We start from the raw sequence: 16,270 nt of genomic DNA, 5'->3' as shown, positions 1-16,270 counted from the left end.
TCGCAAACACGCATGAGCGCACACAAGCGCGCGTCATCTCGCGAGATGAGCGTCGCTTGTTTGGTGAGTGTCAGCTGACCACCTTGGGAAAATTTGTTAACGAAACTGACCAGTACAGCCATGTCCCGTATCAGCGGTCGATTTATTGATCGATTACAGCGTGTAAAACGTGTGCTGAAGCCATAATTATTTCTAAAACAATTGACAGCAACTCTATCCTTGAATCCGAGTCTACTGAATTGGTAAGATATTATTTTGTACTCTCTCGTTACGTTGGGTCGGCGTAGTATCACGTTTGTTTTGATGCTAACGTGAGCCAGTCGGTTTATAAGCAGTGGTATAATGTTAATTGGCATGCTTCATATACCGTTAGTATTACTAGTAATACCAGTATTAGTTTCTGTCGGGAGCTCGCAGAATATGTTTACTTAGTTTGCAAAGAAACAGTCTTCCGATCGCAGCTAGCAAACTGTAAGTAGCAGCGGTAGCTAATGTCTGAAATCCCCTCAACGCTAACTCTTAACTGGAGGTATGTGGATAAACCACTCGTATGTTATGATTATTAAGATGCCCATTAACCAGTACTGTTGAGTATAGGTAAGTAAGAAAGGTTATTTTTTTACCGCACGACCTTTAAATTTAACACTAAATATGAGTGATCAGTCAGTCTTGTTACATAATGTTTGTGGTACATTAGAGGAAGCTGTGACAGGTGCCTGCCTGGTAGCTTCACAACAACCCAACAGTTGAACCTACACTTTTAAAGTCAAACCTCTGTAGCACTAGTTGAAGAAGCAGAAATGTGAATTTCTCAGTTCTTTTCTGATGCTCATAAACATTTTTTTAATCCACCGACCAAATGGCTAGTGTTTAGACCTGCAACAATTAAACGGTAAATTATAACCCCTCTTTGATTATTTTGACCGATATTGCGACATGATTAATAACGAGTGGGGGTGATCATTTTTGCATCACAGTTTAGATGATGATGATTATTATGTCACATATATTGGGGTCTGTACTAGAGCTGCAACGATTAATCGAATAATTGATTATGAAATTAATCAGCAACTATTTTGATAATTGATTGATTGGTTTGAGTACATTTTTAAGAAAAAAGGCAAAATGATCTGGTAACAGCTTCTTAAAAGCAGTTTATTTATTTATTGGTTTCTTTACTCATCTCTGACAGTAAACTGAATATCTTTGGGTTGTCGTCCAAACAAGACATTTGAGGACATCATCTTGGGCTTTAGAAAACACTGATCAATATTCAATAATTTCACCATTTTGTCACATTTTATAGGCAAACAACTATTAATTAATTAATTAATTAATTAATCAAGACAGTAATTGACCACTTAATTGACTATGAAAATAATCATTAATTGCAGCCCTAGACTGTACCAAACAAACATGTTTTCTTACATCTGAACAAGATAAGATGGCCAGGGCATCTCTGCAGCATTATAGTACTTCATTAAAATGCTGGTTTGTCACACTCTTCACCCTTTTGTCGCTGGCCCTATTGTGATGTCAGTAATATTTATGCAGCCCTATTGGTGAGTGAGGAAAATCTACAAGCCACAAACATATTTTACCAGCATTTGTCTGGACTCTGCTCATATGACATATGAGTTGAACTTGAATCTTCCTCAAAAAGAGGAAACCGTTGGAGTGAGAAGTAAAATGTCTACCTCAGCTGATGTGAGTAATCAATTTCAATAAATTTTTCTCAGGGTCAGACAACATGCTAGCCACAGTGACTGCTGTGGTTAGGTTTGCTCAATACAATGGCAGTATTTCACCTTCACCATTGGAGAACACAACATTTCCAACCTGGCAGCCCGACTCTGAAGCCAACATCACCAAGCCTCACAAATGTCTACAGGTTCTCTACGATGACATCAGAGACTCCAGGTATTTGATAACATGCTGTAGAAGAAATAGCCCAGTTGAAAACCATGAAAGACTTAAAGTAAAACATACTTGCTTTTGAATCTGTGACACCTACTCCATGTAAAACAATGTATTTTAGAAAGTGTTATCCCTTTCACATTCATTTCTCTGTTGTAGGGTGCGATTCTGGGACATTTTACTGCTTGTGCCTAATGTGGCCTTCTTCATTTTCCTGATGTGGAAGCTGCCCTCAGCCAGGGCTAAGATTCGACTCACCTCAAGCCCCATCTTTGTCACCTTTTATTTGCTGGTAATACACAAACTACATAAACATTAACACCAATAAACAGCATTTATATCTTGAGCTTGACATTGTGTTACATAGTATTAAGTCCATAATTTAAGTTTAATTTTGTTTTCATTCTAATGAGTCTCTGAACTGGCAGAACTTTTAGGCTCAAGTGATTTCTCTGTTTGATTGATCCCCAAAAAAGTCTAAAGGGACAATGGACGCGTTGCTACATTTCACTTTCTGTTTGGTCTAACAACAAACACAAACGACCTTTTCAAAAAATGTACTTAACTTACTTAAACTTACTTTCTTGTTTACTGTTCTGCCTTATAATCTGTTCCATCTCAGCAGAAGGTTCTTAATCTTTGTTTATAAAATTTATCACATCTGTTGATTTAGGTTACCATCCCAGTGATGGTAACATAACAGCAAAGACTTTTTAGAAGAGGATATCTCTGCAATGCCTGGCAAAGCTCTAAAGGAACTCTGGACATTGTTCTTCACCGGTGTAAACCAGCATTAATACATTTCCCCTAATTCTATTCCAGGACATGTTTGTTTTTAATTCAAAATACAGACTATTTTACACTACATGACATTTTTTGTGTTGTACTTCTAAGGTGTTTGTTGTAGCGGCAGTTGGGATCACCCGGGCCGTCGTGTCCATGACTGTCAGTGCATCCAGTGCCGCCACCATCATTGACAAAGTAAGGAAGCACATGAAGCATAAACATTTCTGGAACACACACAGGTGTTGGGTTAAAAGCTCATTCTGTAATTCAGATGTGGTGAATAGAGAGCCCTACTACAGCAATATTCAAAACATAGTATTGGAGCCTACACAACAAGAAGTTATTAATGTTTTTTGTGATGTTTTTAAACAGGCCAAACTCCCACACACTGCATGGTTATTTATAGAGATATAAGTCTTAAATCAGGAAACAAACCAAATGACTGTTTTTCCTCTGAATAATATTTATAGCCAGATTTAGTGACTCAGAAATCTGGTTAAAAACAGATAATAAAAAAATACTTCTGTAGCATAACACAGAATATTTTTGGAGCTTTTTGTATTTTTAATATTTGTAGGGACTTTCTCACTTTCCTCTTTGTAATGTTTTATTTTTGGTTTTCAAAAACCATACAAACCCCACTGTCACACATTGACAATACAGTTAAAATTTAAATGCAACTGCTAAGAGTTAAACAAGGGGGAAAAGAAAGACAGAAAGGTTAGCTTCAAGCAGAATATAGTGGCCTGTTACAACACTAATGTGGTGAAGATGGAATGACCAAGTGGATGATCATTAAATCATGTGAGGTGACTTTCTTTTACTGGAAACATTCTGAGCTGAGCTTGTCACAAGATGTTCATATTCACTGTAAACTACAGCGAATTGTGTCCTTTTGGAGGAGAAAACACTTTTTTTGTGTGATGGAACATACAGACTGGGCAATATTGGATTAAAGTGGTGTTCACCTTTCTAACAGTTTGTTGGGAGTCAGTTTCTTGAAATTTAACAGATAAAATAGTAGTGTTTTTTATTTACAAGTAGCACATGACAGATTGTGGCTTTGCATCGCAAACACTTTGCCTATACTGAAGTAGCAGTGACCATATTGCGTCACAGATGTCTCTTTTATTAAATATCCCGAGGGGCTGATATGAGCTTCAATGTGACTTTGTCAGGCTTTCATGTCTAAGAGGAAAGGCATGGCTGACATTCCTCACATACCAGACAGATCCCTATGGACTTCACAGTGATGAACCCACTGTTCCCATAGCACAGTGTCATGGCTGCACTGCTGGAGGAAAAAAAATACTACGAATGAAAAGGAATGTGACCTGACCTGTAATGTTTGGCATATGATGTGGGTAAATATGTATTACAGCACAGCAGGTACACTGTACCACAGTGGATACTCACGGTGTTTGTCGTTTCAGGTGCTGTGGGAAATCACCCGCTTCTTCTTGCTGGCTATTGAGCTCAGCGTTATCATCCTGGGACTGGCTTTTGGTGAGTGATCTACTGCTTTCACTTCTCATTTACTGTAAATGTGAACCAGTTCCGTCTCTTTTCACATGACATGACATCTTTTTCAAATAATATAATATAATTTATAATTTTCAGCCCAAAATCTAATTATGAAAGTCTGTACAGCAGTGGCTTCTGTTAAGCCTCTTTCTTTATTCATTCATCAGGCCACCTGGAGAGCAAGTCCAGTATAAAGCGCGTGCTGGCTATCACTGCTGTGCTGGCTCTGGGCTACTCCATCACACAGGTAATGATGGATGATGTCAGGTCAAATGATGTTAAAAACTTTACAGAAGATCACACAGCAGGACATTTCTTGTAAAAAAAAAAAATCTATATGCAATTAAAATAAATGAGACATTGTTCCAGGGGACACTAGAGATCCTGTATCCAGACAGTCACCTGTCTGCTGAGGACTTCAACATCTACGGTCACGGAGGGCGGCACTTCTGGTTGGCCAGCTCCTGTTTCTTCTTCCTGGTCAGTAACCTGTAACTATGCAGCAGTGGCAGCATGAGAAATAAAATTGAATTCATACTTGACAGATACCAGTGAAAGCTCCACTCCACCCAGTGATTAAGAAAACATACTGTAAGTCATTACTTACTGACTTAGTGTCTCAGAATAATGACTCAGTATCCCTAAACAATCTTCCTCAGAATAATGACTTCGTCTGTCAAAATATTGAGACACTTTCTCTAAATAATTAATTTGTATGTTAATATTATTATCTTTTACTTTAATACTAAGTCATTACTGTATGAAAGTTTCTTGGTGGCACAGTTCTTAGCACTTCTGCTTCACAGCAAGAAGGTTGTGGTTTTGAAAACCAATTCCTCCAGGTTTTCCAGTTTTCCCCACCATCAAAAACATTCACCCTAATTGAACCCTAACCTAATTCACCCCTGAGCAAGGTGCTGGCTTAGAGCCATAGTGGTTTCCTGGATGCTGTACAGCAGCTTCTCCTAATACTTGGAGGGGTTAAGAGACTGAATCTGACTGTGCATCACTTGGATGGAAATGGACTTCCATATAAACCTGGTGTCTAATGATTTTTTTTTTTTTGACAGGTGTACTCTTTGATTGTGATCTTGCCTAAAACTCCAGTGAGGGAGAGGATATCTCTTCCATGTGAGTTACAGATTTCATTGCAGAAATTAGAAATTACACTTGACAAACTAAAAGATTAGCATGATATACCGTGTAATTATCATTAATGGAAAATTGATATCCGTGAGGATGTGCCTGCCCTGTCGTTTTAGTAATGTGCTCTTTACCACTTCATGATGCCATATAATTGAAAGCACTTGTCCTCCATTGTCCATTAATCTTAGTTTTGCTTCCTTTATCCAGCTAAGCGGAGTTTCTATGTGTATGCTGCCATCCTGTCTTTACTGAACCTGGTCCAAGGCCTGGGCAGTGCTCTGCTGTGTGCTGGAATCATAGAGGGACTCTGGTCAGTATAATCCTTTTGATTATTTGTCTGAATAAAATTTACCTAATTTCAGAATAAAGATAAGTTGTGAAGATTTTTGGCTTTAGTGTTATTGAAGCAACTATAAAGCACTGGGTTTCTGCAGCACAAGCCTTTTAGGATATAGCCTTGGATTTGTTAGCTGGACGGCTACAAGGGGAATGACTCATTGTTTTGGTGGGTCTTGTGAGGTTCTGCAGAATTTGAGAGGATGAGAACATAACAGATGCTTGATCATATCCTTATGTCCTGTAACCTTTAATGGAACTGTTTACACAGAGTGAAACCTGTCTTCATTTTGCTTTTTTGAAACAGCTGTGTGGATGTCACCACATTCCTGTACTTCTCTGCCTTTGCGCCGCTAATTTATGTCACATTCCTCAAGGGCTTCTTTGGGTTTGTACAAAGAATCTTATAAAATATACAGAATACTTAAAATCTACGCTTTAAGACAGTTTAACCTTATTTCACTGCTTTCCTCTTTTCCACAGTTCAGAGCCAAAGATTCTGTTCTCCTACAAGTCACAGGTGGATGAGCCAGATGAAAGTGATGTTCACCTCCCCCCGACCGTCGCTACGACCATTGGCCGTAAAGAGCTGACCGACCAGGGCCTGTACTACTCCTCCACCCAGATCGATGGCTCTGGTCCCGGCAGCTCTCGTATGGTTGGGGCACACTTGGATGATGTTGCCTCCGGACCCTATGGGTCCAGCAGCATTAACAGCATTGAAGCAGACCGCTGGAGACCCATCAATGTGTGACCGGAAGAGGAGAGATGGCTATACAGCTGGACTTAGATGTTGTGTGTGCTTAGTGTGTTAGGTAGGGTGGTGGTTGGAGGAGTTGACCAAAACAAATGCAGAACAAAGAAGTTGGACACCAAGAAAGGCTAACCTTGGTCTTGCTTTGACGCCAGGATAAATTAAAAAGTGGATGCTTCAGGAGAGACCTTTGCTAGCCAATTATCTGGAGGACTGTGAATTTAGCAACTGCTTTTGTAACACTGTTGCCAGAGTGCACTGCTGCTGTAGCTCCACACGATGACTGCTGTCCCTCATCGTGGCCCCGACAGACTTTGAATCAGTTCAGGCTCTTCAGTGTGGGAGTTTACTGACTCCCTCTCTCTGCACATTTTCTGTCATTCCAGCATCATGCATAAACTACTCAAACCTCAACAATGACGTTTTAACCCCGATTTAAGTTTCCAAGCTCTATAACATTCTTTTGATGACCAGATCTGTACATTCCCACTAAAAGCTTTGAGTAACAGCATCTCAACTGACTTTGTTATCTGCTGCCTTGTATTAGATATGTGTCTCAAACTGCTAATCATTTTTTTTACTGAATCACCGTGCCTCTCCACACAGAGCAAGGACTAGTGCTGATTCATTTTGTTAGGTGTACTTTGTCTTCTGAAATAGGTGCTGTCCCTCCTGTGAACCAGTGAAAGGTGTTAGCTTGGTGTGTGTCACTGCAATATGATAAGGAATCAGTAACTCATGTTAAAGATAACAAACCATCTCTCTGCTGAGACACAAGAGCAAATCTCCAAATTGTGTCTCCACCATAAGCTTGTTTCTCTCCTCTTGTATTTATTTTGTGATTTTGCTTTATTTTCTTACACCAGATTAATCATTTCCGCTATTGAAAGCACATTTGTTGGCTTCGTAGTCATTAAGCATGTGTTACTACGTGCCTGATTGGGACAACAAATGTGTAGAAACCTCTTTTGTGTATTCCAAATCAGACATGCCCTCGTTTCATATCTGCATATCTAGTTCAGCTTTGCTCGCTGCAACAGGGTAAGTTTTTATTTTTGCTGCTAAGTTTTTTTTCCTATGTTCAGAGATTCCACAGATTTTATTACAGGTAACAAACTTAGACCCTAAATAACGCTGCTCAATTTTATGGTATCAAATGATGGGATTGAAATTTTGTAATTCTGATCAATTTTGGGCTAGAATTGTTTGATTCTTGGTTCAACAAATGAAATCAGTTCTTGTCATACCACCTGTATTACTACAGTATGATACTTGAGTCTTTTTAAACCACCTCACATTACTTTTACTTGCCTGCCAAGGATATATGATGTATGTGAGTTTTTCCCTGAAAATGCAGTAGGCCTGGTATGAATGAATTACTGTGTTTAAGTTAGCAGTATTCATAGATAGTGGTGACCTGTGTGCAGAAAATAGAGTTCCATTTATTTTTTTCAGCATTTTAAAGCAACAATACGCTAAAGAAGTTGTGTATTTTCAAGAAATGACAGTATTTGCCTGACTCTAAAGATTTTATACTCAAGTTTGAGTGCTGTTGGTAACTGTTGTATTACTTGGAGTTAGAATAGTGATTGGGAAATCAGTTTCCTGTTTTATGACAAGTTCACAAGGTACATCGATAAGGAATTGAGGTCTGCTCTCTTGATACACAAGCTGTTTGATGTTGAAATCATTTTGGAAATGATCTGTAAATTGCCTTTTTATTTAAGTGCATTGATTGTATAATATTCAGCCCATATAAATGCAATGTATTGAACATTCCATGACCTACAGAATAAACCATGGACTCTTTCATTTGTTTGTTTGCGGTATGGCAGCAAGGTTCATATGGGTGTTCCTTGAAAACACTTGAATTTTAATGTACTGTTTCCAAGGCTTGAAATCTGCTTAGATTTTGGAATAAGTGCTTTAAACTGCTTGAAATTTGTATTGCATTACTTTAAGAATTAGTCACCACCTGACTTAATAGTACACTTTTTAGATAAAGTCTAATATTAGCTCAGCCAGGTTTTAGCAGATGCAAAGTCTACTTACAGACAAGTGACACGTTTTGAAACAAACTTTATTGTTTTCCTTTAATTTGTCACCCTTGTTTTGGATGCTGTTATGAAACAACATTTTGGTTGTTTATAGCACAGAAAAATCTGATTTCATGGGATAAAGAAGTTAGATATGCAGTGTTACAGTAGCAGTGACAAGCAATAAATAAGAAAACAAACAATAAAAATAGGAAATACAAAGAGAGCAAATGGATTAACAAATGGAAATATAAAAAGAATAACTACATTAGAGGAAATATAAAAAATAGTAATATAAACAGGAGGAAATATCAAAAATGGCAATGTATATATTTAATTGTATTTCCTCTTGTTTATATTGTTACTATTTTTGAATTTTGTCTGGATGTTATTATTTTTATATGTAGACCAAAAGACTCAAGAGATGTCAGGTAATCCTTTTGAGTACATTAATTTTACCACCATTGTCAGGTGCTGGAAAACCTTGAACTTACACCTTGGAAAGTATTGAAATGTGCTTGAATTCAAGGCATAGGAATCCTGGTTCAAGTTCACGGTAGGGCTCCATCACGTGGTTTCTTGTGGTAACTACACTCTGGGAAAAGGCTTTTTTAATTCGCCTTGTATCTACACCTGTGTTAACGCCAGACCTGTTTCTCTTTTCTTCTGCTTCTTTCTTTATATTCTGTTTGTCTTAAAGCTCAACGTGTTTCGGGACTCCACGTTAGACAGACTACAGAGAAACTACAATTCCCATCCATCCACAGTGGATTTCACATACACGACAACGAATCATTGGGTCTGAATTATTTCATCCAACGAATGAGCTTTGAGGATACTGCAGCGCCACAGTGACCTTTATTGAAGTGTTTTAACCACCGGTCGGTCGCTTTGGCGGCGACTTTAGCCGCTGTCTCATTTATGTCTCCCTGTCCCAACACAAGACAGGGATTTTATTATTATTTTTAAATCAGGTGTGAACAACACAGCTGGTCAACATGGGAGGTAACGGCAGCACGACCAGGAAAGTGTCATTCGGACTGGACGAAGACGAGAAGGTCACAGTAATTGAAGGAGTGAAGGTAGGTGTAATGTAACGTAACGTATTGTTGTTACAGTGAGAGTGGACGTGACGACTTAGTTAGCTAATGCCAGTAAGCTAATAACGGTTGGTTAGTGGGTTCATGCGGTGGTGCACTGAGGGGCTGCCAGGTCCCGTGTCCTCAGTTGACCCGGTCATACCCCCAACTCTCTCCAGTTACCGTTACTTTCTCTGTAGGGTTAACAGGCAAACTATCCATGTAACAGCTTTGTGAGTTACGACGTGTAGCTCGTCGTAAAATGTGAACTAGGTGAAGCATCGACGTTTACGCAGTGCAACATTAACGTCAATTTTCCACAGCGTCACGTTAACGCAGCAGTTACCATTAAATGTTTACGTTGGCTAGATTTGCTATGTCACCAATTTCCCAAGGGAGTTTATTTAATTCTAATTCTTACTATATATTATTCTTATTATATCTTTGTACTGAAGTACACATTTAAATTACTTTTACTTGACTTGAGTTTTTCCATTTTATGTGACTTTATACTTTTATTCCAGTATATCAAAGAAGAAAATATTGTACTTTTGAAGTTCACAACATTTGTCTGAGAGCTTTACTGGTTACTAGTTAGTTACTGGTTTTTACCATTACACATTTTCATATCATTTCTTTTTCAAAATGGGTGCTTTTGTCTGATAAACATTATCACAAAGCTGAAAACATTTTTTTTTTCTGAGCTCATGAAAAGTTCACTTTTTGGAGATGTGTTATAAAATCATGATGATCTTATAGAATATAATGCATTACTGTGGATAAAACTACATAACAGTTTATACAATACTTAAGATTAGCACAGCTTTAAACAACTATAGCAGTAACTTAAAACACAACATACACATTAACGCAGCAGTAACATTTATTTAAAAAAATCATGTGTGGTAGTAAAATACTGACAGGGATTGTACTGCACAATGAATGTGTTCACTTTTCATACATTAAATACATTTTGTTGATAGTACTTACATACTTTTACTTAATTAAGGTTTTGACTACAGAACTGTTACTTTAATGGGATATTTTCACAGTGTGGTTTTAGTTGTTTTACTCAAGTGATCCAAATACTTCTTCAAACACTGCCCACCCGTGAACATGCAAATTATTGTGCAAGTTAATGAAGTGCTGATGTATTGGTTCATGTAGGCAGATAGCTACAGTTTGCCTTACTAGTCAGGTACTGTAGGTCAGAGAGGTCAGGCTGGGAGTCAAGTAAGTGATTGGCTCAAGGGCACTTCAGCAGGCTGGATGATGGTTTCTTCAACAAGTGAGCCTTGTAATCTGCTTTTTTTTAAAGACACACTGCTGTCCTGTATGCACAACAAGGGGCTTGTATGTGTGTGTGTTTATGTGAACATTTGATAATTCTCACATTCCCATCCAGCTTTCAGAGGATGTTCTCCGGCGGATGAGGGAATCTCACGGGTCCGATAGCACTGAGCCACCACCATCTCCACCAGACAGTCACAAACCACAACCAAGTAAGTCCCAGCCAAAGATATTTCCTTTCCCAGAGAGCTCCCATTGGGAGGCCCACTGTGTCAACAAACATTTCTTCATACTGTACAGTAACTGAAAAGAACAGTATCAGGATAAAGGTCAATTCTGCTGCTGTGTGACTTTTTCAGAATGTTCATTAGAGGGAGGAGAGAATATGGTAAACATAAACTATGATATTTATTAGCTCACATTTATTAGAATATTTACACATGCTCTCAGAGAGTCCTGTTTGTTTATGAATATTAATGTATTTTAAGCACCTAACATTTAGCTTTTACATGATAATTGGCTCAACAATGACAATAGTTTAAAAGGGTTGTCTATTTTAGTCAACTTGGAGTAGATGATTTTGTAAGACAAATCCACAGGAAACACGATTGGCCAGACTTTAACCTTTAATGTACCGTTAACTACATGTTGCTCTTGCCACTCTGTTCTGCAAACTAATCAATATTTTAATTGGTAATAGCATGGATATTATCCTGTTTTTTCAGGTTCAAAACCAACAGGACCATCAACTACAGAAATACAAGAAGAAATTCGCAAAAAGTAGGTGCTCATATTGTCAAGGTCGCTCTACTTTTTGTTGTTATTCGGGCATATCTGCTGAGGAACCTGCTAGAACTTTGCTTTGTGAATGGTAGATATAACAGTATATTTGATCCTAATGTATATTTTCATATATTTAAGATGAAGCTTCTGTGGTGACACAGGCAGCTTATAGCCAGTGGAGGTGACAGATGTATGAAATGGCAGACAGTTGTTGCTAATGTGCAGTGTTTATGGAGAACACATGATGAGTGACCTGTCAACACTGCCTGTGCTGATTTACTCTACATAACAGGCATGTTGCTATGCTGCTGGTATGCTCATATACTATCCTGAGCCTCTATAGATTTACATGTTGGCAAGTCCAACAAGTCCTAATCACCCTCACTGTAATGCTCCTTCCTGCAAATCCGTTAGGCATAATGTACAGAATATTATTAGATTTTGTAATGAGTTCTTTGTTGTATTTATTCGTTTATTTATTTGACAGGGACGATACATTTAGGCAGAGGTACATTAAATAATAATTGAACCGATGCAGTGTGTGCAGACAGACGTCTACCTGTAGATAATTTACAGTCATTGTCCCTGGTTAGGCTGTAAGGAATTTTTAAGAAATAATTTAGTGATGTAAGTTCATGTCGTTAGCGGAAAGTTAAAGGTATAATCTGCAACATTTTTCTTTTTAAACAATGACTCATGGAAATATAATCTCTTTCACTCATCACTTATAACCCACTACAAGAGTCTGGTGGCTGTATCTGCAGAGATCCTGCCCTTTGCCTGCATTTCCTTATTTTTTTTCTCATTGTTTTGCTGTGTTGGGACATTTCACCAAACCAAAACATTGGTATTTGACATTCTGATGTGTTTACGAACAGCTCAGACAAATCTGACTGACTCTACCCTTAAGTGACTTCATACTACACTTGTTTTTTTCATGATAAACTAACCTGCTTTGATTTGTGTGTACAGTTGTGGACAAAATAATTAGCTCCCCAATGAAATTTAAAGTTTTTTTTCAAAATTTTTAAACAAACTTTTAAACAAAAGAATTTTCAACATAGCATTTCTAAACATACTAGTTTTCTTTAGAAAGCATAAATTACTTTTGTATGCACACACTAACAGAATTATTTCAGAAAAAACAAAAATTCTGAGGGTCAATATTATTAGCCCCCTTAAGAATTGACCTTTTTATTGAGCCATAGCACAAACTACTGTAGTGGAATGATGTGCATTAACTTTGTAATGCTCAAAGCTTGTACAAAACTGAGGGTTATCTTCCAATTTACACACAGTATAAAAACTTCAGTAACAGTTTGAGCTGTAACTTGAGAAAGCATCATGCCAAAAACAAAAGAAATTAGTTAAGACTTGACAAAAAAGAATTGTTGATGAACACCAAGCAGGAGAAGGATATAAAATTATTTATTAATTAATTATTGTTCCTGTGTGCAAAGTCAAACAATGTAAGTATCCAAAATAAAACTAGGATGTTTGGAAAAGCTGTGTTAAAAATGCATTGCTCTGTTTAACAGCTCTTGGGAAATACTTAAAAAAAATCACAGGGGAGCTAATAAATTTGTCCTCATCTGTAATACTTTAATTAGATTCCACACAACAATTCATGAATGAGATTTCTTGCTATAATCACCATTCATACAACAAGACTTTAATTATTCAGCAGACTTTCACTTCATAAATAAAGGGTAAAGGTTAAAACCATTCTTATCTTTTCGTACTTTAGCTTCGAGCGACAACAGGCCCTGGTGCAGGAGCAGTTGGCCCGACTGGCCCAGAGGGAGAGAGAGTCAGCAGCAGCCACAGGCTTGGATGAGCTGACCCCTGCCCTCATCATTGAGAAAGGAAAGGCCCATGAAGAGCATGAAAAGGCCAAGCTATTGGTGAGTGGTTCTTACTGGGTCTGTACCAGGAGTCGTAGCTTTGCTTTCCATTATAGTGGGCTTGATGAGTTGTACTTTATCGTTTTGAATATTCTCCAAAACTATTGATTTGATGTCTTGTGTTACACAGAAACAAGAAGTTCCTTAAGTGTTTATTCAGTCACATTCATCTAAATTATTATTATTCACTTTCATCCTTTCCTTCAAGTTTATTTTGTTCCTGGTGGGCAACTGGTTATACAGCATGGCATGGTGGAACACATGAAAGAGCATAGACATACAATACAATAAGGGCCAACAGCAGCAGTCACTAGTGTCAAAGACTTCACAGTGTACACCACTGCAATGGTAACGTCTAAAAAGGCAGACTTAATAAATAGTGGCAGAAAATGACCATATAAATACACAGTAGCTTAAAGTAAGTACACAATGCCCAGGCATGTTGGTCACGTGATCAGTAACTCTGCCATCATAAGACAACCTCCAACATCCTTTGATCCATTGTTGTTTAAGTGTGTTCTTATAAACCACATTAGACAAAGGCACCCATCCCTTGTATGTGTGACTCTTTATAGCAAAAATGTGCACATTTAGCCTACAACTTCATGTGCTGGCTAATTTCACTGAACATGCTAAGATAATGCTGCATTTGTGAGCAAAAACACGGCATCACTGCATTTTAAAGAAAAGTTTAGGAATTTGACTTAAGATAAGTGTAATAAAATTAGTGTTCTCATACAGATAAATTTTTGTTACCACTTAACAATGAAAATAAATTGTCTGCAACAAAGTTTCACTACTTGCCTATCAATTTTTGTCAGTGATTGTTTCCCTCAGGCAGTATATGATATGTAACACACATTCAGACACTTTTAATATAATTAGATTATATGTATAATATAGTATATGTATAGAAATACCAATATTTGTTAACAAGCAATGTTTTAAATCAACATATGACGGATGCTCATTTTACCATGTACAGTTTTCTATCATTTAGCAAGGGTTATAGATTTTTTTACTTCCAGGAACCTTTTGTATAGTCAACAGCACCCTCTACTGCTTGGACTTTGAATGGCACCTCTAGACCAAGGTAGTGGTGGATTGTTGCATTACTGTGTAGAGGTACACAGTGTTGAGGAAGTTACTTTGAAAGTATAGCCTTGCAAATTAACTAATTAGCGCTGCAAGAAGTTGAATTACAGCATAGGTACCCTAGGGAGAAATCAAGCTGCTTAGAAAAAGTAGTTTAAACTACTTTGTAAGAAAAAGAATCACATTGACAGTGCACTTGTAATATGAAATTGTAAGAAAAAAAAGAAAATACCCCACTATGTCAGCTTTGGTTTGTTGAGAGTGTCCATCAGTCAGTAAATATGCAATGGTAAAATAAAAAAACAAACAAACAAATAAAAAAAAAAACAGGTGTTTACTTGTTGGTAGTTTCAACAGTTAACTACACAAAAAATGACAAAACAATAATTTAACTACTTGAATCACTATGCAAGTAAGAATCTAGTTAAAATACCAGCAAGCCACTGTAAAATGTAGTTTAATTACATGTAGTTCACTGTTTCCCAACAATGAGTGAAAGTGATCAGGTTATTCTAAATATGATTCTGTACTCACTGTATGATTGTCAGTAAGACCAAAGTTGAAATGTTCAGTGTCAAATTCTTGCCCCTCAATGATTGACCCATTTTCTATCACTATTGTAGCATTGTGTTTCCTCTGTCCTTCCTCAGTAGTTCTCTGAACTAGGGCCGCAACCAATAATTGTTTTAATCATCGATTAATCAAAACATGAAGATATTCAGTTTATTGTCATAGAGGACTAAAGAAAGCAGATAATATTCACATTTGAGAGGCTGAAATCTGGGACACAATTAATTGAATGTCAGAATAATTGGCAATTAATTTAATAATAAATTCATAATCAATTAATCATTGCAGCTCTACTCTGCACTGAATAGATTATGTGAGTCACTGGTTTTGGAACAACATAAATATTATGTACAGTATCTGTACTTTATCAGAGCAGTGGAATCCCTGATGGTCCTTGTAGCTTGATGGGGTACATGTGATTAACTCCTGTCTTTCAGCAGTAGGCTGGTTTTTAAAAGGTGATGTAAACAAGAAACTTATTATTTGTTTCTGGCATATATTTAGCTACAGTGATTGCACTAATTCTTGTCTGTATGTGCTTTCTGAGACAGCTCTGCTTTGTCAGTTTGTCAAATGTGCTTGTTGACATGTACTTCTGTCAAATTCAGATTTACAATGAGTCAACCATCAGTGCTGTGTGGGAGTGAAAGAGAGATTGCCAGAGTGATTTGTATGTTTAACAAGTGTGAATGTTAACCCTGGAGAGGCTGTTTCTGATGTTACACTTACATGTATATTGATTAGCAGTGATCTATTGCCAATCATTAATTTGCAACTCCCTCCTTGGTATTTTTTCACTTGCTTTGTTAAAATTAAACACTGTGGATTTCACACAGCCCTCTCTCTCTCTCTCCCCTCTTCTTCACAATTGATTTGTCCTGCGGTGTGTTTTCAGTGTGCCAGCCAGCTGTAATGAATACTGAATGCTGCTGGCTTAGTTTACACTGATACAGGCTCCAATCATTTAATGATGTTGCATCACAATGTGAAACTGAACCCTCTTGCTTCACAGCTTTGTTTTCTACTTTTTCTGACGTGACAAGTCAATAC

At 37.5% G+C, this 16,270-nt stretch overlaps 2 protein-coding genes across 2 annotated transcripts in view; both read left to right on the top strand.

The window, feature by feature from the left end:
- Window positions 1-57: 57 nt before the first annotated feature.
- tpra1 (transmembrane protein, adipocyte asscociated 1) lies at window positions 58-8,275 on the top strand. The gene is made up of 11 exons (XM_084730334.1): window positions 58-242; window positions 1,740-1,920; window positions 2,077-2,209; window positions 2,812-2,898; window positions 4,137-4,209; window positions 4,395-4,474; window positions 4,597-4,707; window positions 5,298-5,358; window positions 5,581-5,683; window positions 6,017-6,097; window positions 6,193-8,275. Exons 2-11 carry the CDS (start codon window positions 1,751-1,753, stop codon window positions 6,461-6,463), a joined length of 1,170 nt encoding a protein of 389 aa, XP_084586460.1. The 5' UTR covers window positions 58-242; window positions 1,740-1,750; the 3' UTR covers window positions 6,464-8,275.
- Window positions 8,276-9,310: 1,035 nt separating this feature from the next.
- Window positions 9,311-16,270, top strand: part of chchd6b (coiled-coil-helix-coiled-coil-helix domain containing 6b) — a 76,177-nt gene continuing 69,217 nt past the window's right edge. The window contains exons 1-4 of the mRNA XM_084730323.1: window positions 9,311-9,581; window positions 10,984-11,080; window positions 11,594-11,648; window positions 13,399-13,555. Coding sequence (XP_084586449.1) covers window positions 9,498-9,581; window positions 10,984-11,080; window positions 11,594-11,648; window positions 13,399-13,555 — 393 coding nt within the window. The 5' untranslated portion in view covers window positions 9,311-9,497. The remainder of the gene's footprint in view (window positions 9,582-10,983; window positions 11,081-11,593; window positions 11,649-13,398; window positions 13,556-16,270) is intronic.

The sequence above is a fragment of the Lutjanus erythropterus genome, chromosome 2, assembly GCF_056507025.1.
Source record: "Lutjanus erythropterus isolate fLutEry1 chromosome 2, fLutEry1.hap2, whole genome shotgun sequence".
Taxonomy (NCBI): Eukaryota; Metazoa; Chordata; class Actinopteri; order Lutjaniformes; family Lutjanidae; genus Lutjanus; species Lutjanus erythropterus.
The sequence above is the reverse complement of the archived record's forward strand: the minus strand, read 5'-3'. Positions and strand labels throughout refer to the sequence as shown.

Excerpts from the sequence above, each read along its gene's own strand:
- tpra1 (XM_084730334.1), top strand. The coding sequence starts at position 1,751 with ATGCTAGCCACAGTGACTGCTGTGGTTAGGTTTGCTCAATACAATGGC. Across the intron at positions 2,210-2,811 it reads TTGTCACCTTTTATTTGCTG|GTGTTTGTTGTAGCGGCAGT; the intron begins GTAATACACAAA and ends TGTACTTCTAAG. Across the intron at positions 2,899-4,136 it reads CCGCCACCATCATTGACAAA|GTGCTGTGGGAAATCACCCG; the intron begins GTAAGGAAGCAC and ends TTGTCGTTTCAG.